A 24,542-nucleotide genomic window follows, 5' to 3' on the forward strand; every position below is an offset into this window, starting at 1 on the left:
ATGAAATTATCATTGCTTCTTACTTATCTGGATTATAGCATATCATACATATATAGTTACAAAAATTTCTATATCATGTAGGTCAATATATAAGAATTCTTACCTCTTTGCTGACAACTAGACAAACTAATCACCTGCCCACACTGCGATCTACGAACCGAAATGCGTAGAACTTTGCTCAACGTCTTTTTGTCCAAAAGATTATTTTCCTACAGAACCAAATCAACATAAAAAATTATCCAAAGTATCCGACAACTCAAAATCTTCTACTAATCCACTAAAGGGTCCGCCATCACATAGCAACTCAGGACTATCCGATAATCCTCATAACCAATGACTTCCTCGGATCAAGCTAGAGAGAAGTACCAACAGGCAGAGAGAGAAACTAGAGAGAGGAGAGAAGTCAAGGAAGAGGAAGAGAGGACCGGGAGGCTCCCTCTCTCTCTCCCTCTCTCTCTCTCTCTCTCTCTTTCTTCCTAGATGAAGGGGGACGCTCAGCGGCAGCACCGCCCATGGAGCGACTCCTAGCAGTCGATGGCCCATTGCAGTGTTGGTAGCCCGCCATGCCCGGCGATGGCCGGCCAAATGGGAGGAAAAGGAACAAAACATGGGAGGCTTGGTTTCGATCAATCCGGCGATTACCCAGCCAGAATGATCAAGGTGGAATGGTGGCCTAACAACCGGAGAAAGGAAAAGAGGAAGCTTACTTTGCCTCCAGCAAGCTCTTCTAGCCGAATCGATAGCGGATACCCCGAGTTTCTTCCATAGATTGCTTTAGATATCCAAGCTTCTAATGGCAGAACTCTCAAGGTGATGCCAAAGGAGAGGAGAAGAGACCTTTTTATAGATGAAGAATTGCTCAAACTTGGTAGGCTCTGATCACTCTAGACCCCTATTTTGGTGGAATCGGGGAAAAATCAAAACAGGAGAAGAGAAAAACTCCGATCGGGAGTCTCCCTCCCTTGCACACAGGCCAAGTGGGTGTCGCGGCCCAAAGGCCGGCCCAGGCCCAAAGAACATGGGCTCTTACAGCAACATTCATCCATGCACAGATTTTGATCCTCTTTGCATATATATCCTTCTCCTTCATGCTGCGACCCAAATCTCTATTTGAATACTGTGTCGACATAAGTCTAAATGTAACATCACAAATGGTTAACTGAGGTGGCTTTGGGTATGCTAGTATGCAGACATAGGAACCAGGCAAAAGGATCGCAAGCATCAGTGATGCTACAATTATTCATCTTAATAAAATAAATATCATTCATATATGAAACAAAATTGCGGGGGTTTTTCCAAGTCGTACACAAAAGAAAATGGAGAAAAAAGAAACATACTTGGTAACTTTTTTTTTTTTTTGGTAAAAATGACTACTTATTTCATATAACTCTAATGTGAGTATAACCTGCTAAATCACGGAAAAGTAAAGGATACAAAGAGGGGTGAATGCCTGATACATACGTCCAAAAAAAAATATTCGGAATGCCGAACAACATACTTGATAACTTCCTAAACCGAAGCGGCATAATAATTTGAGACATTACGCATTCATGTTGGCCAAGAGCCAAACCTTCGCACCTGCAGCACTTTAAACACTTAGGTGCATCAGCCTAAGTTTAGCACGACTCCACAAAAATAAAAGAGCAATAAGCTGGCCCAAAGCTCCTGGACCCAGTTATTAAGACATGAAAGAATCCTAAAAATAAGAACCCACTGTTACATCTACTGAAAGTTGAAGCACACGACATGCCATGGAGCCTTGCCCAAACCCCCCCATCATCAACACTAGTGCAGCAGAAACCTCAGCACCTCCCTTACCCTCCCCATCCACGGCGTCGTCGACTTAAAACTGATCACGGTCCCATCGTTGCCGGCGAGCACTCGGTATTTGTCCTTCCTTGTAAAGTTGGTGCACTCGAACCCGAGCGCGGCCGCCAAGATTCTCTGCACATAGTTGGCGACGTCATGCGGGCTCTTCCCGGCCGAGCATGTTGCCTCCACCGGCAACTGGTTCAGAAACGTCACCTCATACACCGGCCTGGGGTTCATGAAGAAGAATATCGGGTCCATGGCCTTGCAGCCCCTAGCAGTGGTTGCATGGAAGAATCCAACACGGTAGTTCATGGCCACCGGCACGATCCGGTCGGTCAGCTCCGCGAATAGGGCGCTGAATCTTAGCAAGAAGGGCTCTCGGCATGTCGTGCCCTCCGGGCACACCACAAGGTCGCCTTTCGCTAGCTCGGTCTTTATGCGCTGGGCATCCACTTGACGGTCTCGACTGAGCCGGACGGTGGGGATTGGAGACAGGATCTCCGATAGCCGGGAGATGGAGTAGGTGACGACCGGGACCTTGCGACCGAGGACAATGGAGAGGACCACCGGGTCCATCAGAGTACGGTGGGTGCACACGAAAAGGATGCCACTCGTCGAGCTGCATGCTGGCGGCGGAGGGCGACCTCGCACGATGACTTCGCCGCCGAAGATGCCGACGATGTAAGGGATGAATTGCATTGGGAGGACTAGACCGACCGCGATGCGTACAAAGGCGACTATGATGCCAAATGGTATCCATAGGATGATGAGCAGCGCCATAAACGGCGTCGGGCGGCGAACGAGCCTGCCATCATGGAATATGACCGGCAGCGGGCGGACTAACAGGTTGTTGTGCTTGAGATCGGCGGCAAATGGTGGATGGTGCTGTTCCTGCCCAGGTATATAAAAAGGCTGTTGTTAGATTGCCAAGAAGACATCCTCTTCATAAACAAAGGATTTCAAGAAGCTACTCTTCTTGTATCTCGAGACAACGAAAGTGCAAGTTTTGTTTCGTTTTCATTTCGTTTTTTTTTTCCCCTGAAAATACAGTGGAGGAAGTTCTTTTCTTTTAAAAGGCTACATATATTTATATATATATTGATATTGTGCTGCTAAGCCTTCTATAATTGATCGCTAGATAGAAATGGATTCTTTGGTCCCATATAAATTGATGCAAATTGTTATGAAAATTCATGCAAATTCAAAAAAAATCTGGTAGCTGGCCACATTCCATCCAACAAACTCACCTTGCAGAAAGATAAGAAGGACTGAGCCGATGTCGACCTACCCAAACCGACATCCGGCATATTGCCATTAAACAACTCTCGCGCGACCGACTCGTACTTCACTCTCTTCAGAACACCAGTGGCATACCCAAACCGATTAACCTCGAGCTCACCCCCGACCACCTCGTCCGCACGCAGGTGCTCCTTCGCGAACCTCTCGACCATAATCCTCGGGCACCTCGTCACCACCACCCGCCGCTCGTACGAGCTAAACATGCCCCACGCCGCCATATCGACGTCCTCCATGTAAAACTTGGGCAGCACCGCACGCGACACGGCCTCTATCTCCGACATCCGGACCCCTGCGACCGCCACGAACGTCATGAGCTTCAACCCCAGCTCGCCCATGCCGAGCAACCCGAGCAAGCGAATGGCCGGCCATAGGAGAAGCAGAATGGTGAAGCGGACCAGCCCGGATGCCTCGAAGGCGATGAGCATGAAGTAGGGGAAGGGGTCGGTGTCCTTGAGCAGCCCGCCTTCAAGCTCCGACACGATGGAGCCGGTTATCGGCCGGCCGGAGTATCGACCCTCCATCTCCCTCCTCCTATTCCTTTTACTACTACTTCTCGAGCTAGCTTCTGAGTCTATATCGTTCTTAGGCTGATGGGGGTGAGATATGGTAATGGAGTTGGCAAACAGCGGTTGGAGAGGTGGGAGGGATATAAGGCGAGGGTGGAGCGTTAATGGTGGGCTTGACCAGCTCGTAGTTCTTGGGAACGAGGCCGCTTAACGATTCACAACCACCGCAGTCCCACGCCACGCCAGGGCTGTGGTGGTGGGATTGCAAACCTAATTCACAACAAACCAATCTACTCTATATCCTGCTCTCCTCTCATTTCCGGTTGACTTAGGATCCTTTGCAGTATACCATTTGCACCATAGTATCCGGTGCAATTCTCGCTAACAAAAGATGGATGGTTTTGATGATCACTTATTTTTAGATGGCGGCCATTGACTGCTGTACTCTATGATGCAAACTATGTACAGCAAAGAATATGTGCTCTTTCCTGTTTGCTACCCTTGACCTTGCAATATATTCATGATGGGAAACACGACCACTTTGGTGGCTTGAGAGGACTAAGGGAAATGGGTTTGAAACTCTAGTAACTTGGATTTGAAGCTTGGGTTGGATGATTTAATATCCTTGTAAATAAACAATGCAAAACATATGGTCGTATCTAGTTTGCGTGTGCGTCTGCGTCTGCGTACGTTCTCGATAAATGTGCCAAACTGGCTGCTTGGATTGGAATACCAGTTTTCGATCCGTGATGAGATTAATTGTGCGCTCCTGGTTGAACATGTCGAATTAAATAGCTAGTTGATTAGCATTGTTTGGGCTGTTCAAGTTGGACCGTTGGATACTTTATGAGGATGGTCACTTGATCTTTGGATTCTAGTTGAGGGTAGTTGATCAATCATCAATCCATGACCGGCCACAAAAAAAATTGCCCTTTGCAAGCATGTAGCGGATTAGAAAATTTCGTTTATTCATATGGCCCATCTGAAACAGAGATGTGCTTGTGATGAATTATAGTGATGAGCTCCAATGGTTTCTTGCATGATTGTCCAAGGCCATCAGTTTGACGATATACCGCATATATTGGCATTTTGATGGAAGATTGCGTTCTTGATCACGAATTAACAGGAGTTTTAGGATTCTTCAATGCAGCAGCTGAATAACCATACCTAAACATCAAGTTAGGTATGGTTATGGATGAGGAAGAGAATTTGACATCAAGTTAAAGGAGGTGTGACGCAGGTAAGGTTGTGTGCATAGCTAAACATGTATTTTATGCTTTAATTGAAATGATTAGTTAGAAATTTCCATACCTTTGCCCGGGGACTAAGTCAACGCTATTAACAAATGGGTCCTTGTTCACAAGCTTGACTCTCTCTTGAATTCCATCAGGACCTCTACTCTGATACCATGTTAAAATCACTATTGCCTCAAAAACTTAAACTTATATGATAAGATAGATTTATTTATATATTTTAGATTTTTTTACTCTCTCTCTCTCTCAAGTGAGAGACAAAGAGAGGAAATGGGGAAGGAAGGGAAGGAATGAAGCATGGGTGGATACTTTAGATCCAACTTGAACCGATCAATCCATCCCAATCCACTTGTGAGAAACACGGTGGGATCAAGACTTCTTATAACTTGGCAAGCTTTAGGCCAACTTAATTATGAGAATGTTAATGAGTTGAATTAGTAAAGTCTCTTGAATTGACACATTAAAATTTATCATATTTTTTTAGTCTTAATTTCTTAACATTCCTTCTTTTTATCCCTTGCATAGCCTCCCAGCTCCAGATGTCGAGTACTTGTATCCAGCCGGTTCTTGATGATCTTGTTCGACCCCAATATTCACCATTCAGTAGGCAAATCTGGAAGAAACATCCAAATAGCCGCAAGTAAAGTCTCTCTTTGAAAGCCTAGAAGTTTGGCCACCAACCACGCATGAATCTATACCTATACAAGATCTCCTTCCTTTTTGAAACAAATAATGAAGAACCATTCGACAAATGAATGGTGTCAAATTCTCTCTTCAACTTCCACCAGTCCTTCAATATCTCCACCATGATCTTCAATCCAATAAGTGCTACGATCCTTTCTGCTCTAGCTTTTGGTATCTCCTCCTTCGTGAAAACAAAAATGGACTTACAATTCTTCTCCAATCCATTGATTTTCATATTGAAAAATTCCAATGGAATTAGATTTCCATTGATTGTTGCTATTTCGATTTTGATAAAATTGGCTACAAATATATAGTTAACAAGGCATGCATGTTTGGGGACTAATTTGAGATATGATTCATGCGTTATGGACTTATGAACACCACATTAATCAATTGTGGTTGGATGGCTTGGTGTAGGCATGTGGTGTCCAATAGAAGCTTGCAATAGGAGGGCCTATTGGATTAATTATATAAAGATTAAATTCCATTGACAGACCTCATTGAGTCGGGAGAAAGAGAGGAAAGTCTATCCATAGTATTCGAGAAAACACTTACATAAGTACCAATTATTTGTGCAAATTGCATCAACTGCATGGTTGTAATTAACACATGTATGTTTTAATTTAATTAAAATTCAATGTTCTAAATTCATATATGTGATCTAGGGAACTCTACCCTTCATATTAGAAACACAATGCATTTCTAAGAAGGCCTTCCTTTGTTTATATCAAATTCTCCGTCCTTTGATTAAGGCTTGCCCTTGTCCAAAGATCAGAACTTGATACATCACCGCACATAATATTCTGCGATTCGCTCGGTATTTTCTGCTGCATCACTGCTTTGCTTGTTGTAGCACGACCATATATTGACGAGATCTCTTTCCGAGCTAAAAAATTCAGGTGACCCTTCCTCGAAAGTGGTCTCCAAGTTAGCTAAGGCCGTACCCTGTGCTCTTATCACCATACTTTGCATTAGGAGGCTCGTGAAATTAAGGGGAAGTTCATTGCATTGAAATCACTCAGTCATTGAGCAATCCAGTTGGGGATCTACGAAGGAGATAAATAATATCACCATATATAACATCCTCTCGAGTGGAGTTTGGTCTCATTTCACTAGCTTGCCCGCCTACTTTTTTTTCTAATAGGACCAACACCTAAAATTTGGAGAAATTATTTCCTACACTGCATGCACCGTGTGGTCGCGCATGCAAATACTCACAGCTACTCATTTTTGTAACGGTGCACCAAGTTGAGCATTTGATGAACAAGGTCCATTGAAACGAGTGACTGCGATTGGATGCATACACGACCATATGGTGCATGCAGTGTAGAAAATAATTTTTTGGGGGCACCAAAGTCAAAACTATATCTCTTCCATCAACATGTTATGAATGAGTCACTTAGATAAAAGCCTTCACATCTTAAGAACCCTATTAAATCTTATTATTAACACATGTAATAAATAATACAATGCGGTTGCTTTTGTGTGATCCAGCCATCATGTATCATGTAACCTATAATTGGTATGAGTTTACCTCTAACATCCAGAGTCAAGACCAAACCTTCATTCCTAATAAAAATTATTGGAAATGTAGCGTACTTGGGTGCAAGAATTGTTGCATGACATGTTTTGCTAAAGGTATTTTATTTTTCTTCTCAAGAAATATGCTAATCGATTGCGCCTAAATAAATATTCCAACAAATATATTTTTCTACTGTTATAATGTCTCAAACCCTCATGGTTGAGCCATTCAGTAAACTAATAATCCCTTGTCACTTGGACAGTGTTTTTGCTAAACAGTACATTCCATTTGATTCAATTATTCATCCTAGAAAGTGAAATAAAAATTGAAGTATATTTATAATTTATAATGCTAGCCATGATGCACATGTTCATATGCACGCATTACCTAATAAAAGTACTCATTAGTGAGTAAGGATGATAAGTATCATAAATTTAGTTCTTAAACTATATTTTTTTAAGTAAAAATATTTTAATTAATTTTGGATTGCATTAATGGATTGAGGAGTCATAGGTTCTATAGATTCTAAAACTAAATAAATGAATTTAAATGGTCTAAAATTGAAGTACAGTCGGCATAGGATTAAATCGTAATTCTTTTGAATGGAAAAAACTATTTAGGGGGTATATTATTATGCAAAAAAATATTACTAGAAATACTAATAATTTTTGAATTATGGGGTAGCTTGCTAATGTTTTGCTTTTAAAAAAAAGAATAGCAAAAACCTTGAAGTATAAAAATTGGAAAATATTTTTTCTATTTATTGAGAATAATTTATATAAAAAGAGATGGCATTTAGATACGAATAGAACCATTTGGTGTTCGCGGCTCATGTGCGGGCATGAGTTAAACATTCAAATTAAGGAATGTGTGATTCTATTCCTTTTCCTGGGATTTTGCTTGTCAAAATCTTTGATTCAATTTAATGATTGAATTTTCTTTGGCATATATCTTGGCGGGTACAGATTGCGGCCATCATTCCACCAAGAGAGGTTGAATATGCAACTAATGGTCATAGAATTACATCCTCGTTTTCGATATACAACAAATATCTGCCTGATGTACCTAGAGTCGACCACAGTCAATGTAGAGTCCTTCAAATTTCAAATACTCCTTCTAGCTGGAGACACTTTAGCCACGATCATGAGCAATTTCCATAACCACACAAGTGAGATGTGCGAAACGTGGTGCGCTGGCAAAACACCCATGTGTAACACGGTCCAAGCACGGTCTCCTCTTTTTATCACCATCTCAGGTGCGACCATCATTGGAGCCATCGCCACCTGTGTACATCAACTACCACCTCGCCACCTTGGAGGCACATCACGATCTTCGACCAACCTCCACGATCCGAACAGCCAATTGTTCAAGCCCTCTAGCAGATTAACTAGTTCGGTGCCTTGAAGACCTCAACCATCGCCACATGAGCACATCAACCAATAACAGATCGACGCTAGAGAAATAGGCTATAATCCTATTACTGAAAGTTCTACGAGATAACATATGACTTATAGCTATGAAGTCTTGAAGAGCATAGGTGACACCTCTCAACTGCCCAGCCAGACATGTCAATAGAATTCGATGACTCTTTGTATAGCTCTCAAAGAACTCTGCCTCCATCAGAGTCATGGGCAGTGCCAGCGATTACTGCCGAACAATTTCAACTATTCGTATAGCATGTTCTGCACTAACTATAGCTGTCCAACATATATAGCAGACGGCACCGGCCATCTCGAAGGCATAGTAAATTTTCGACCACATTTAATCATTCCACAAAACTGCTAAATATGGTGTGAACATTCAAGCTAAAATTTTTCTCTCGCAGCAAACAAAATTATCCCAAGCTATATAAATGATATATTACCTTCCCTCGTTGGGGGTTCCTTTCCGGGAGTGTTCGTCACGTGCGAAGCGCACGAGCGAGAATCCAGCCCCTGCTCACGTGGCACGGGCATTAGAACACGAGCTGGATAACGACACCTTAATTACCAGTAACTCCACTAGACTTAAGCTCATTACTGGTTTAGAAAACTCATTAGATGACTATTAAAGAATGCCTAAAATAAAATTTAGTTTATCCGTTACATGCATAAAATAAGAATATATATATTCTAAATCGGCCTTCGGTTTGGCAATATCCGAGCATCACCCTTGCAATAAAACCCTAGGGTTCTTGGGCATAACGAAATCCCCTGCCCGGACCGATCTTGACCGTTGGTTCTATGATCAGACGGTCAAAATCGTCCAAGTCCTCGTGCTTATCAGACCGGTCACTTACCTCACTGTTCCTCTCTCTCTCTCTCTTTCTCTCTCTCAGTGCTACTACTCGCTTCTCTTCTCTCCTCATTCCAAGGGCTCGGAGCATCGAGCGGAGTTTCAATGGCGCAATCGATGGCGGATCGCCGATCGCCTCGAGCTTGGGCGTAGAAAGATCGCGCCTTTTTCATCCGATCTCTACGACGCCCAAGCAAATTTCGCCGCGGCGTCCCCGGACGCCTCCGGAGTGGCGATCGGTCGTCCAGCCAGGGATTTAGGGTTTCCGATCGGAAAATGGTGTAAATCTTTGTTCCTATGGCGAAAGATCCGATCTTTCTAGCTAAACCATAGTGGGGTTGGGGTTTTCTAGTCTTGGAGCTGTTTAAGTTGCCATTTTTCGCTATCTTTCTGTCCCTTTTTGTTTCGTTTTGGTGATTTGGAAGTTTAGTTTTATCTCGTTCTTCTTTTTTGTTATTGGAACGGTCGCTGAGGACTTCCTGTCGATGCCTTCGGAGATGGGGGTTCGGTCCATGATCGGGAGCAGAGGGGAAGGATTTGGTGGGGAGGAGTTGGAGAAGGAGCTGGGGTTGCTCCTCCGAGAGCAGAGGAGACAGGAGGCGAGCGATCGAGAGCGGGAGCTGAATCTTTACCGGAGCGGCTCCGCTCCCCCCACCGTCGAGGGATCGCTCACCGCTGTCGGAGGGCTCTTTGCCAGGGAAGCCGCCGCTGGCGTGCCGGATTTCGCCCAGGGTAGTAATGAGAATGGGCTATTATCCGAGGATGAGCTCCGGACTCATCCGGCTTACCCCTCCTACTACTACTCTCATGTTAATCTGAACCCCCGTCTCCCACCTCCGGTTCTATCCAAGGAGGACTGGAGGTCCACTCAGAGGCTTAAGGCCGGGAGCTCGGTGCTGGGAGGGATTGGGGATAGGAGGAGACCTAACAGGGAAGAGGAGGGGAGTGGCAGCTCGCTCTTCTCGCAGCAGCCTGGCTTCAGTTCACAGGAGGAGTGCAAGGGGGGCCTGAGAAAAGTGCCTAGTGCTGGCGAATGGCTGAACCGAGAAGGAGACGGGCTGATTGGGTTGTCGCTTGGCCAACAGAAGAGCTTTGCTGATATGCTTCAGGTGATTTTCAGTGGCACAAAATATTCGTTCTGTTACCTTGTAGTATGAACGTTCCATTGCAATTTGACTTTAGTAAATTATTTCCACTGTAAAAATTTAATCTTTTCATGTTTTTCAAATTTTAACGTGGGATTCTTGCATGTTGAAACCTTTTACTTTGTATAATATTTCCCATGAGCAACAACCATGAGGAGTGCTCTTACCTGGTTTTTTTTTTTGTCGCTGAGGATATTATGATACTTTGGTGATCTTTATTTGCTGCAGGATTCTCTTTTCCTCTCTAATTATGTGATTTTACTTGTACATGCCATTACATGCATCATTTTTCCCTCTAATTATGGAGGGCATTATGTTTCTTACCGTATCTGAAGGTACACATCAACTGGCATGCAATTTGGTCCTGTAGGATAGGGTCAATGATATAACTGTAGTAAAACTGAAAATGGTGGTTTCTAACACTTGCAAAAAAATTTCAAGTTCTTTTTTTCGTTGAATCTTGTTATTTGATATCTCAATTTTCTTTTTCTTGATCATCTCATTCATATATAAATGGTTAGCCAAGCAAGTCATTTATAAGTATATGATGAGAAGGTCCCAATGTAGGGGCATATTTGAATTAGGATTGATGTTTGGGAAAAAATACAAAAGCTGGATTGAAAGAGGTATTTTCACATAAATTGCTTAACATTAAAAAAAAATAAGTGCTAATTCTCCCCTGTCAATTTAGAAACTAAATGATGGAGTTCAAAGTAGTTTAATGGGCTTACACAGAATGATTGCAGGGATTATAGATGGAAATGTTGTAGATTAAGAAGAGTAGCCGAATCACTTGTGGGATGGTGTAACTTTATACATCAGCAATAAGAACGAACATATGAATGCATTTGTCTTGTGTATAAAATTTTATTGCTGGATTTATTTTTTTTACTTTAAAAGTCTGGAGATAAGGTATAGTAATGTGAAGTATAGGAAGTTTGGCATGGTCTTTTTTTTCACAAAAGGTGCACTTATTAATATATACTGATATTACTGTTTTCCTCAACTAGCTGGGGGCACTTACAACGATTGTGATTTATTCCAGTAGAAGAATCAATTCATGGATCGCCGTGACTCCGTCAATCATCATTGTTTGGAGTAGATTTGATAAATTTACGCTCCATTTTAGACGATATAGTTATCACCTTTGCCTTTCTTAGAATTTATTTGGAGGGTAAATATAGTGGGGTTTAACTATTAAAAGTTTAGTGTTTTCAGAGGGGAAGTGAAACAAGTCTCACCTGCTTCAGAGTGGGATACATGACTTCACATGCAAACATCCAGTAATGTTGGTTGTTTGCATTATATATAGTAAAATATGTCTTGATATGAAATCCGAACATTGAAGCTGATGGTAAATCCTAAATATATATGTCCAGATTTTGAGAATCTTATCTTGGGTGGTAATGTGAAATTTTATAATGGATAACATTAAAAATTTCTAATTTGTTTATTGACACCAAATAGCATTACTCAGACTTTAGTTTGAAATAATTATTTAATTGCCCCACTAATCACTATTTCAAGAGGCCACATATGTGGCCGATATGCATATGCAACCCCCTAGTCCCTGCACATAGGATCTAGGTGGCCTCCATATGTGCATGGGCTGTATGGTGGGCTTCCAAGTGACCTTCCACAGCTCGAGAGCCATAAGCAGTTGGCTATACAAGTGGGGTAGCCCCTCCCCTAATATGCCCTGACACCCCAAAACCTAGTGAAAATGGGATCTGAATCCAGGTCGCTGTACAACCACCAAGAGAATCTACTAGCTTGGTAACTCCATTTTACTTTAATGGAAAAAACATAAAGAGATTTTGATACTTATTTTTGTCTTTAAAGCTTTATGGTTTTATAATTTTCATATATGAAAGTATGTGAATTTGACATGTGTATACCCATGCAAATGTTTGTGATCTCTGATAAAACTAGGAAGGACAAGTAAGCAAAGTCGCTATCGTAGTGTTGTTATATGTAGAAGACATAGGTGGGGCTGAGAAAGTTTGATTGAAAAGTTTTAAGTACTGGCACTAATACCTATACCAACATCTGGATTATACTGCATACTGGTTCGCCATTGGTTTGATATGGTACACTCAATATAGACTGGCGTGGTTTGGTACTTAAAATCTTGTTCAGTTGTGTGCATGTACAAGAAGCAAGAGTAAGAAAAAGGAGTGAAATCTAGTATTTATTAACCCCATACCATCATGGCCATGAACCAATATGATACGGCCTAGTATGCATATTGATTGAGCCAGAGTAATCTAGCTTTAAAAGCCTTAGTATAATTATAAGATTAATCAAAGGGTGGTAGTGGTAATCTGGGTTTTAAAGGACATGGCCATAGAAGAAGTACAGGAAATCTTTTTGGTTTGTTTGCAGCTAACACCCTTTATGGAAGTAATTTTGTGCTATGGAACAAAACTTTGATATAACCTCTCGTTCAAGTGCGCTTGGAGTTGGTGATCAAGTGCATTTACTTCATTGTTTGGCTAGTATTGAAATTTTGTTTAACTTTCCACCTTTACTTTCAAATTTCTATACCAACAAATTGAAATAAATACCCTTTATCAAAGAAGTTACATAATTTGCCATAGGCAGCTGCATCCTGGTGCTCATATTACTGACCTGTCATGTTGTTTGGAATCATATTTGAATGTAAAAATCATGATACTCATAGGATTTGAAAGGAGAAGTAAGGATTTTGATTTCAGGCCTGTTCTAGATAAAGATTTATCATTTTATTTAGAATTACATTAAAAGAACACTATGGAGAACTCAATACTGTTAGGTTTTTTTTCCCTCAGAAGCATGTAGTTATATCTGATATGAAAAAGCTGGAAAAGATGACAACAAGGTGACAGTTGACTGCAGAAATGACAAGCAATAATGACATGATTTAGTTGGAATAAAGAGATTTCTATGAGAACCATATTAAGATAACCCGAAGTTTGTATAATTGGACTTGTGAAGTAAAATGGGCAATCAACACATAGCAATTAAATGAATCCAAATTTTGAGAAATTCCAATTAGGAACTATAGGATGATGAAAGTTAGCACTTTGTTCTTAGATGCTGTTTGCAAGTTTTGTGCCAAAGGTGAAAGAATCAGCTGTATTGGTTACAGTGATGTATTTTCACATGAATCCTGAACAAAGTTATGGATTTTGAGAATCTAACGGTTTAGCTATGATAAGGTCTAGACACAGATAAAAGTGTCTAACCTTGCAAATTCCTAAAATCTAGCAACAACTACATGGGGGTTAGATATCTTCATACATGAATATGTATGAATTCAGGTGCCGATGCCAATGGGCATTGTGGTTGTGGACACTATTAGTATTGGCTGTCCCATGTTGACATGTCAAGTGTGGTATAGCTGAATTATCTAATGCTATCGATATGGGCTAGCACGAGTGGGTGCTGGTATCTTGAGGCACCCCTTATGTGCCCAATGCCAAAACTTTGTTGGCATGGCACAGCATGGATGGTATGCAAGGTTTTTTGTACTGACTTGAATTGGCCGAAATTGTGTACTTTGACCACATAAGGTATTGGTACAGTATGGGGGCTTGATACTGTACTGTATCAACATCTAGTATGGCTGCTATCTTGCCTCCAGCAGCATACCATATGTTGGTACAGGAGTGTACCGTATTGACCCGACCCAACCCAACCCAACCGATAACAGGTACGTGGTCCAATATCGAGATTGACTATCTTGTTAGCATTGTTGGCACTCAAAACCTTGTTTATATAGTTAGCAAATATGGAATCATATGAGTGCTTTAGTGATGCTTCACAATATGGTCATGTTTTAGACATGCTTGTCAGACCAAATCATGGCAATTTAAGCCCTATAACTTGCAGGGTTCAAAATGTGAGAAAACAGTTGAAGTTGTAGGGGGAAACAAAATTACATTCATGGAATGAAAATGTGGAGGCTTGATGGGATAAAATTTAAAAAAACCCTATCCATCTTTGGATGTCGTATCTTGGTCTCAGATAGGGCATCTTTTCTGATGATTTAGAGGGTTTAATGGTGTGGAAGAGATCTGGTAACCTTGTCGAACAATCCTATTTTGGAGATGTAGGCAGTGAAGCTGGGCAAAGCTGATTAAGAGATAAGGGATATAGACTCGGGGTAGTTCCATCATTTGGAATTGGATTGTGCTCGGTGACCTTGAGTAAATGGTTGTGTATGCAAGATAATAAATGGTACAAGGAGAAGATTTATAAGAAAAAAAATGCTTTGAATGAAGCTGTATAAGTTTAATTTAGGCTTATTCCAGAGAGTTTTGTGTAAACTTGTATACCAATGGAGGAACTATGTAAAATCCTTCCTTGCTAATTTAGTTGTACACAATTTACTTTCTTCTGTATACTCCTTTTAAAGATTTATCGGATTCATATTATTTTTTAAAAAACTTCTCCAAATGAAAATTCCTTGTTCAGCCTTGTTCATTAAGGTATCTGTGGATAAAACTTACTCTATTCAGTTACACCAACCAGACACCTGCTAGTTGTACCAGCCTGGAATTTTTTTGCCTCCCGCAAATCTATTACCAAGTTTGCACTTGCTGAATCATCAATTTCTTTATTGATATTCATTTCTTTGACTGTGTGCTATGTCAATAAGCTCCATACATCCAAAAGTTACTGAAATAATGGTACAATCTTAAAACTGATCATATATGACTAAGAATACTTGGTTCTTTTCCTACAGAGAATGTTATCCTTGCACCACTTGGACTTTATGTAGAATCAATTAAACAAAAAGCTTTGCCTTATATTAGAAATGCTCTTTTTATACGATTAAAAGTATACTGAGTTCTACTTAATAAGATGCTTTATTAGACATAGAGATTCTTGCTTGCATGTGTGTCACTAGTTTGTGCAGTCATTTGTTCGTCTTTTTAAGCTTCGTATTGCACCATATACTTTGTTGCCTTTTATATTCTGTGCGTTTAATGCTCCACCTCAGTCCTGTCTGGCCGTTTCTAATAGCTTGCCCATTTTATGCAGTACCAGATATTTAATTGCTGTTTTTCCTTTCGTGTTCCTTTATTTATGGTCTAATACTTCTAAAGCTGACTAGGCCTTTGTTTCATTGCTTGCCTATTGTATCCATCTTCGCTAACCCAGCTAGATGAAATTTCTATATTTTGAAACTTGGCTTATTTGTCCATTTTTGTTGGTAATTATCCTGTTCATAAAAGGGTGGCTTAGTGTATATGGCTCCCGTCATTGTAGGGTTTTGAGAGGGTCAGATGTACGTAGCTTTACCCCGAGTGTGGAAAGATTGTATCCTTGTTTCAAACTCGTGACCTCCAAATCAGAGTGGAGCAACCTTACCGTTGCACCAAGGCTTACCCTCTATTTGTCTTGTCCTTCTCTCTATCAAAATTTGATCATTCGATTCGTTCACTCATCTTTAATCACAACTAATTTATGAACTCTTAGTTTATTGATATTTTCATCATTATGCCTTATCTGTGTTATCTTTCTATATAACTCCCTTCTGTACTTTGTATTACTGCGACACAGATCCATATATAACATTCTTCATCTAAATGGGAGAGGACCTTTTTTTTGAATGAATATTCCTCTTCATTTACAGCCTTCCAGCTATGAACTGAACAATTATAAGGGCTACCCACCATTACTTATATAACTCAATGTTACATCACATGACAAAGGGACAGTTTTCAGATCCTCTTCAAGGAGAAGTCCATCCCACAATTTTAATACCCCATTTAAACCAGATGTGACTATATTATCTCTTAAGTGATTTGCGGGATGTGACCTTGGAGGAATTACTCTGTCCTTCATCTAGTCTAAAAGATAAAACAAGGGAATCTTGAATGGTGTATTGCTAGATTTGAAGGTTATGTATGGGAGCTTGGGCTTTTGGTTATTATCCATGCCCTCCTAATAATTGATGTAGAATGATGGCGAACAAAGAAAAAAATTAATATGGTCTATATGGTTCTCTGCTCTTGCCAATTTTGCGAATTTAAAGTTAACCAATGGAGTGGGAATTGACAAGAGAACAATAAATGGGGTGATGATGAACACATATAACTTTAATTTGAGCATGATTTAGTCTACAGACATATGTTACCTAAGCTTAGAATTTCTGAGAGCACCATTACCGTAACTTAGAGCTTCAAGACAACTATTTTGTCTGTGGTAGTCATGACTTTAGTTGTGAATCCTATCTAGTCTCGTGATATGTATTCCAAATCTGGAACAATGGCAATATTATGTTAGAAAAAAGCTCTCTTTCTCTTTCTTATTTTTTTAATCTGGACTTTCAAATGATTGGGTATCGTATTTGACTAAGGCTGTTGAATGCAATTATTCAACTTCTGCAATGCATAGATGTGAATTATTTTGTTCTCAATTGTACACAATCACCCACAGCCATTGTTGCTTGCCCGGCATTTGCCTTTAATATAAGTGCATTATTGGCTCATAATTTTGCCCATTTAGGATTGCATATGGATGATGATGAAAAGGATAAATTCTAAGCCATTAGTTTGCCAGCATCAATCCTGGTTTCTCATACGTATGCATCGTGTCTACTCTGTCAGTTGCCTTACTTTGATCAAGTTAAAAGCATTAAGAAGTGCTCATTCATCTCCCACTCATAAGATCTTTGGGATTGTTTAAAGTTTCATGCCCATTTTTAACTTACAGATATCTGCCTTTACAATATTTTCATAATTTTGGTTTTGGTAATATGCCGCAAAACCTTGATGAGATTTGTCTATCATTTATTACAGGATGACCTTGGCCATGGGACTTCCATGTCAGGCCATTCATCTTGCCCAGCAAGTCGCATAGCACTTATTGATGCTGTCGAACCGTTAGGTGCTGCTGAGTCTTATCTTGCTCTACATAAAAAAAATGCATATTTGGATGGGCAACAATCTGGTGGATATGCCCAAAGTGTCCCCAGACTTCAGAATGTTGGTGCATTGGCATCTCATAACTCTGCTTCTGTTTCAGGTTCATCCCTGGCAAGAAGCACCACTCCTGATCCTCATGTGGTGGCAAGGGCTCGCAGTCCTTGCCTTCCACCAGTGGGTGTGAGGCTTAGTGCCAATGATAAGAAACATAACAATGGCTCATCTTCCTTCAACGGTGTCTCCTCTGGTATAGCTGAATCTGATGATCTTATAGCTGCTTTATCAGGCATAAGCTTGTCATCTGCTGCTGCAATAGACAATGACAATATTTCACATTTGAAGCTTCAAAGAGGAACGGACAATCACCAGAGTTATCTCTTTGATTCACAAAGTGGCCAAAACCATATTAAGCAATATACGTTCCTCAAAAGTTCTGATCCAGAATATTTACATATATCCTCTATTCCACAGTCTTCTAAGTCTTCATATGCTGATTCAGCCAGGAGTTGTGCAGGTCAAATTGACCTGAGGAATTCGGTTCCAAGGACAAATGCATCTGCCGAACCACATAGACTCGCCGGTGGTTCACCTTCACAATCTCAGAATCTTGATTGTGTGGATACAGCATTTACAAGTTATGGATCGAGTGGGTTCTCTGCCAATCCTGTGCTACCATCAATGACTGTAAATCATATTGGCACAGGAAATTTGCCTTCTTTGTTTGAAAATGCTGCTGCTGCTGCATCTGTATCTCTTGGTACGGACTCCAGAGCCTTAGGAGGTGGGATATTTGCACCACCACATTTAACTAGTCATGCAGAGTTGCAGAATCTTGGTCAAATTGGTAATCAGACAGCAGCATCTCTTCAGTCGCCCCTTGCTGACCCGCTTTATATTCAATATTTGAAGGCAGCTGAGTATACAGCACAAGTTGCAGCGAGCCGTAACAATCCTTCTGTGGAAACAGGTTTTGTTGGCAATTCTTATATGGACTTACTTGGATTGCAGAAAGCTTATGTAGGGGCATTGCTTCAACCGCAGAAACAGTATGGGATGCCACTTCTGGGTAAATCTGGAGCTCAAGGTTTCTATGGAAATCCTGCTTTTGGCCTTGGCATGGCATATCCAGGAAACCCTTTAGCAAGTCCTATTGCTTCTCCAGTTGGACCTGGCAGTCCTCTTAGGCACGGTGAGCGCAACATGCAATTCCCTTCAGGATTGAGAAATTTAACTGGAAGTGTCATGGGCCCATGGCATTGTGATCCAGCTGGCAACATGGATGAAAATTTTCTGTCCTCACTTTTGAACGAGTTCAAGAGCAACAAGGCTAGATGTTTTGAGCTTGCTGAAATTGCTGGCCATGTGGTTGAGTTCAGGTATTCCCAACTTGCATCCGGATCTTGGCATCTTGATGTTGTTCTCTTTGTCATTTTGGATGATATCATCATTGATACTTATTAGACAACACCATGTTCTTTTTCCACAATGTTTTAGAATCATATGCAGAACCTAATAGCTTGGATGCCATACTTGCTTTACACTGCAATGTGGTACATATGTATCTTAGAAAGCAAAAAGTTTGTATGCAAATGTACATGAAAACGTGCATGTCATTTTGTTATTTAGGCAACCAGAGCTGGATCGCCGATATATCCTGATAGAGTTAGCTTATTGCCTGTTACCATGCGATCCTGAATGCAAATTAAGGTTTACCATCTACTGCTTCAGTTGCTACCCTATGATCTAGGGATTCTGCTTCTGTATCTTCTGTAATGCTTGATACTCATCAATGCATTTTCTACACCTAAACAGCTTTATTTGTTGTGTCCAGTGCGGACCAGTATGGAAGCCGTTTCATACAACAGAAACTTGAAACAGCAACAACCGAAGAGAAGAACATGGTTTTTGAAGAAATCATGCCTCATGCACTTTCATTGATGACAGATGTGTTTGGAAATTATGTGGTCCAAAAGGTAATCCCTACCTCTGCAATTAGATTCTCTACTGCTATTTTTTGTTACCCTTGAGGTGATTTTTTCAAGAAAAGCTTATAATTTGCCTTTATTTTAGTTTTTTGAGCATGGGAGTGCAGTTCAGAGAAGGGAATTGGCTAGCCAGCTTAATGGGCATGTGTTGGCTCTTAGCCTTCAGATGTATGGCTGTCGAGTAATCCAGAAGGTATCTTTAACTCAATGGATATCATCAGTGAAAATGAGTAATGCTATATCACCTCTCTTTTTCAGAACATGATCCTGTTTACTCTGGTTGGTTTTTTGGTTGTGCCATAAAGTGTCTTGCTTTTTGCTACTCTTATAATCAAGTTGAAGCTTGTAAGAATTTACTTTTGTTTCATATAAATGGTACTGATGGTTGTTCCTTTAATTGGTTCACATACTTCACATTACTGCCTAATGGACGTATGTCCTAGATAAGTTCTATAAACTGCTGCTAACTGTATGACCTTTTCTCCTAGGAACATCCCTTTGTTGTGACTGTCCTCATCTTTGAACAATCTTCTACACCTGTTAAGAGAGAGAGAATTTCTTTTTCACACTCATTATTATCTTTCCTCTTAACCCTTTATACAGCCTTGCCTCCGAAAAGGTAAAAAAAAGAAAAATCAAAAGCAAATTGCTTTCTTCTTCTCTGCTTTCATGTTTCAACCTGCTTATCCTCATGGCTGGTTTCTCCTCCTGATTTCTTGTGATCACTGTTTAGAACCATTTCCAGCAGCTGTTTGACTGAAATTATTGTCCTAAATGGAATGAATATGCATCTACAATCTGATAGGACTGTTTATCTGTAAAAGCCACCATAAGGAATTTACTGTAAGATTGCTTCTTCATTTCACTTTCCAGCCGTAACCTGGAATGTGACAATGCCTAGATCAGATTCCTCGCATGTCCTTTCTCTTGTTACCCTTCCTTCCAAGTGGATTGGCGTAATTGAGATACGTTTATTTTTTACCTGCTGTTGTCATCGCAATGTAAACTGGTAAGATTCATGCCAACAGCTCTCCTGGCTATTGCAATAGGAGAATGACTGAAAATTATCTTTGCAACTAGAGTTGCCTGATCATAGGACCAATTCTCCTCCTTCAGCTGTACACCTTTGACGCCATCCCAAATAATCTCAGATCAAGTCAATGTCAAGTCATTTTTCAGAAAGAAGACTAGAGCACCCGTTAATGATGCTCTCATGAGAATCATTGAGAATTTTGATGTTTTTTGTCAATAAGCGAACAAACCATTGTTCTCATAGAAAGCGCACTGTTGCAACACTTGAAGAAATTAACTGCACCTACCATACTGAGCTGGGTAAAAGAAACTTTTTGGTGTCCCTGGAAGTTGTCTACCCATCGATTAAAATAACATGCTCATTCAATTGTGAGGATAAATTAACAAAACCAATAGAAGACTTGAGCCCTAGAGTACGTAAAACTACTAACAATTGGCATTGTTATGAAATATGATGTTGTAAAATGTAATTATGTACTCTATGCAACTATCTTAAGTTATGCATGCTTAAAGGAATCCATCAAAATTCTTGAATTGGCCAAGACCAACTGAACGAGGGTGCCAATATTTTAAGGATAGGCAGGCAGAGTATCTGTGCTACTTTATCTGTTGAAAGGGACCAAACTATGATCAAGAACTACCCTTTTGTAATGATTTTTTGTCAGATTAGACCAACCAAAATTGTAAAGAAATTATTGAATTGATTTAAAAACAAACTTGAATCCTTGGTTCATAAGTACTTGTCGATTTTTGCCATTTTTTAGTGCTGCTCTTAGTATTCTCAATTGATCAGAAATAATGTAAATAGAGCAATGCTGCCTAGCATACAACTTGAAAATTCCTCATCATGAAAATTCTGCCCATTTATAACGTGCCAAGTCAACAGATGGCTTCATGCAGTTCTTATCACAGAGATTCTTCAAGTTTTCTTTAGCTATTGCCATGCCATATTTCGGAAAACTGTTACTAATATATGGCCCACCTGTTCAGATTTTCAGCTTAGCTACTTTTAGAAAACAAACTAATCCATTAAGCATGACTTGTACAGAACTCCTTGGACAAGACATGCATTTAGAAAATCAAAATAGAAATTTCACCCCTGTTATTCCCTACTCTCTGAACCTAGCAAGCAGATCTTTTGGATTCATAAAAATATGTAAGTATCCTTATAAGAGATCAATCTATTCCATGGAAATCGGAAATAAGTGATTAGAGACAGTTCTGTCAGAAATAGAAAGGTGCTTTAAGGAGCATGTCTTGGACTCTTGTGTGCTTGCGGGGCAGAGATGGGAGTTAAGAAGAACTTTTACTTGCTGATGGGCAACTTATGAAGATGGACTGTGGGTAAACTCAATCAGGGTTAGGCTGGAAATCTGGATCTCAGGTATTTGAGTGGTGATGGAGAAGATAAATATGGTGAATTATAAATGATTTTCTTGAAATATTGTATATGTTGACTTTTCTGCTGGGCATTGGAGTGCTCTAAGGCTATGTTAGGGTCTAATTTTAGTTAAAATTCATCAGCATGATGCTTTAAAAATAGGCTCCTATATAGATTTTTGCATGGGTATATGTAGAATATGATTACTATCTTCAGGTACGGGATTTTCTATATTAGGAACCTTTTTCCATTATATTCATAGTCAAAGCATCAATTTCATTTGGAAAAGGAAGCTTGGAATTTAGACTACAAAGACATGTTTGGCTGCTGATTTCACCATGAAGTTCTAATTGTTTGTAAGACGTAAAACATGTTTGGCTGCTGACATCAAGGTCCAGTCTTGGATGTGTCTTATCCAGCACATCCTTTCTAAGCACACCCACACAATTAACATCATGACTATTTCATACTTGTTTATTTGCTAAGAGTTTAGTATTTCCCATGCTATATGTTCCATCATTACAAGTTTCTTGGTATATAAGTAATGGCATTCGGAAATGCCCCATTAGGTCCTTGTTTTCTCTAGTGTGCTACTCAGATATTAAGTCCAATAGATACTATTTTATTCATGGTCTGCCGAATTGGGCTGAACTGTTCGGTTTACACCGTACTGAACCGAACTGGTGCGGAACCAGCACGGTTCGGCCGGTATTTTCAGAAAATACAGTGAATTGCTTTGAACCAGGTGGTTCGGAGCGGAATTGGTGCGAACCGCTCGGTTCGGAGCGGAACTGGAAAATACAGTGAATTGCTTTGAACCAGATGGTTCGGAGCGGCATCGGTGCGAACCGCTCGGTTCGGAGTGGAACTGGAAAATACAGTGAATTGCTTTGAACCAGGTGGTTCGAAGCGGAATCGGTGCGAACCGCTCGGTTCGGAGCGGAACCGGTGCGAACCGCTCGGTTTGGAGCGGAATTGGTTCGTCCCCCTCTTTCCAAAAGGTTTGAATTTATGGTCTGCCGAACCGGGATGAATCACCTAATTCACCCCATACCGAACCGGTAGTTGACCGGTATGGGTCTCGGCACCGGTTCGGCTAACCTTAATTTTATTGGCTTGTCATTCTCCCCTCATTCTCTTAGCTTCTTGCTTGCTAAAGAATAATGCAATTAGTTATTATTTGGAGATGGTGCTCATGTTTCTGGAAGGTTCTAAAAATATCAACTGAGCCTACAGTTGTGTTTTGACAAATTGACCCAGAAGAAGGCCTTAAGTATTCTGATACATTGTACTTATCATATTTATCCAATGATGTTCCTTTTGATCCTACTTGAATTAAATGTATAGATTTACATTATAATGCACATTGATGGCTCAATGTAATTCTCATGGTGCAAGTCAACTCTATGTGCATACAATTGCTGCAGGCAATAGAGGTTGTTGATTTGGACCAGAAGACAAAAATGGTTACAGAGCTTGATGGCCATATCATGCGCTGTGTACGTGATCAAAATGGGAACCATGTTATTCAAAAATGTATTGAGTGTGTCCCACAGGATGCAATTCAGTTTATCATCTCAACCTTCTATGATCAAGTTGTGACTTTATCAACTCATCCATATGGTTGTCGTGTGATACAGGTACGGAAAATCTTTCTTAAACTTTCTTATACTTGCTTGCGTTGATGCTTGAATAGTTGAATGTGTATATTAGTCACTGCTTCATGGACTCAGCATTTTGCTTTCCTTACTCAGAGGGTATTAGAGCACTGTGATGATCCTACAACCCAGCAAATTGTGATGGATGAAATTTTGAGATCTGTTTGCATGTTGGCGCAAGACCAGTATGGCAATTATGTTGTCCAGGTATGTAGTATCTTTGGAGTTTTCCAATACATAGTTTCTCACTATTTCATCTGTTAGCTTCTTTCTGTTACAAGATAAGTGCATTACATTCGTGTTATATGATTAATAGATTTTCTGAACATTCCTGATGTCCATTTAGGATTTAAATTCTGTTCTGTTAAAATTTTGCATAGTAAGGTTTTTTGTAAAATCAGTAGTTATAATGAAATTCCAACCATTCTTGACTTCCTAAGATAATCATTTTTAACTAAACCAAAAGGACATTTTTTTTAATATTACCATCATTTGCAAACATTGATGAGGCAAGTATGCAGTGCATTCGAACAACATTCTTGCATGTTAAAAGTTGAGCTACAAAAGACACGTCCTTGTATGTAACTTAACATAGATACTTCCATTTAAGTTTGGATCCTGCCATAATCCTATGTATCAGAGGTTTCTCCAAGAATTTGCCATGAGCCTCTTGCAAGAGGCAATTATTTTTGAAAGTCTGCTTCAATAATTGACCAAGATCTCCTTCTACAGTTTTCACTAATTGAATAGGTTGTGTTGGGTCACACCCAATGGTATGGTCTTACTTTTTCCCCCAGTGGTCAAAATTCTATTCTCTACAGTTGAAACATGGGGTTTTGTTGTCTAGCAGTATGGTATAGTGACTGAATTTAAACAATCTAACTCTAAATCTTCAGCGTTTTGTTGAAGAGATCCCACAAGCTTGGTTGGAGGCAGAAAGGGTATGCTTTTGTTTTTTTTACTTATATGATGTAAAGAGAAAGACACTTTGACATATAAACTGGATATTACCTCCTGTTATGTTGCACCACTGTTATGTTGCACCACTGCCAAATATCCAATCTCCTTATGTGA

General features: G+C 40.2%; 2 protein-coding genes across 2 annotated transcripts in view; one reads left to right on the forward strand and one right to left on the reverse strand.

Annotated features, from left to right (window-relative positions):
- Positions 1-1,431: 1,431 nt before the first annotated feature.
- LOC103697924 (glycerol-3-phosphate acyltransferase 5-like) lies at positions 1,432-3,725 on the reverse strand. Its single transcript, XM_008779866.3, has 2 exons — positions 3,060-3,725; positions 1,432-2,703 (listed from the first exon to the last, which is right to left on the reverse strand). Exons 1-2 carry the CDS (start codon positions 3,630-3,632, stop codon positions 1,786-1,788), a joined length of 1,491 nt encoding a protein of 496 aa, XP_008778088.1. The 5' UTR covers positions 3,633-3,725; the 3' UTR covers positions 1,432-1,785.
- A 5,559-nt stretch (positions 3,726-9,284) lies between these two features.
- LOC103697279 (pumilio homolog 2-like) overlaps positions 9,285-24,542 on the forward strand; it is a 32,084-nt gene continuing 16,826 nt past the window's right edge. Inside the window, 7 exon segments of the mRNA XM_008779120.4 lie at positions 9,285-10,459; positions 17,287-17,374; positions 17,513-18,788; positions 19,244-19,385; positions 19,483-19,590; positions 23,238-23,450; positions 23,565-23,675. Coding sequence (XP_008777342.2) covers positions 9,836-10,459; positions 17,287-17,374; positions 17,513-18,788; positions 19,244-19,385; positions 19,483-19,590; positions 23,238-23,450; positions 23,565-23,675 — 2,562 coding nt within the window. The 5' untranslated portion in view covers positions 9,285-9,835.

Source organism: Phoenix dactylifera, chromosome 12 (genome assembly GCF_009389715.1).
Source record: "Phoenix dactylifera cultivar Barhee BC4 chromosome 12, palm_55x_up_171113_PBpolish2nd_filt_p, whole genome shotgun sequence".
NCBI lineage: Eukaryota > Viridiplantae > Streptophyta > Magnoliopsida > Arecales > Arecaceae > Phoenix > Phoenix dactylifera.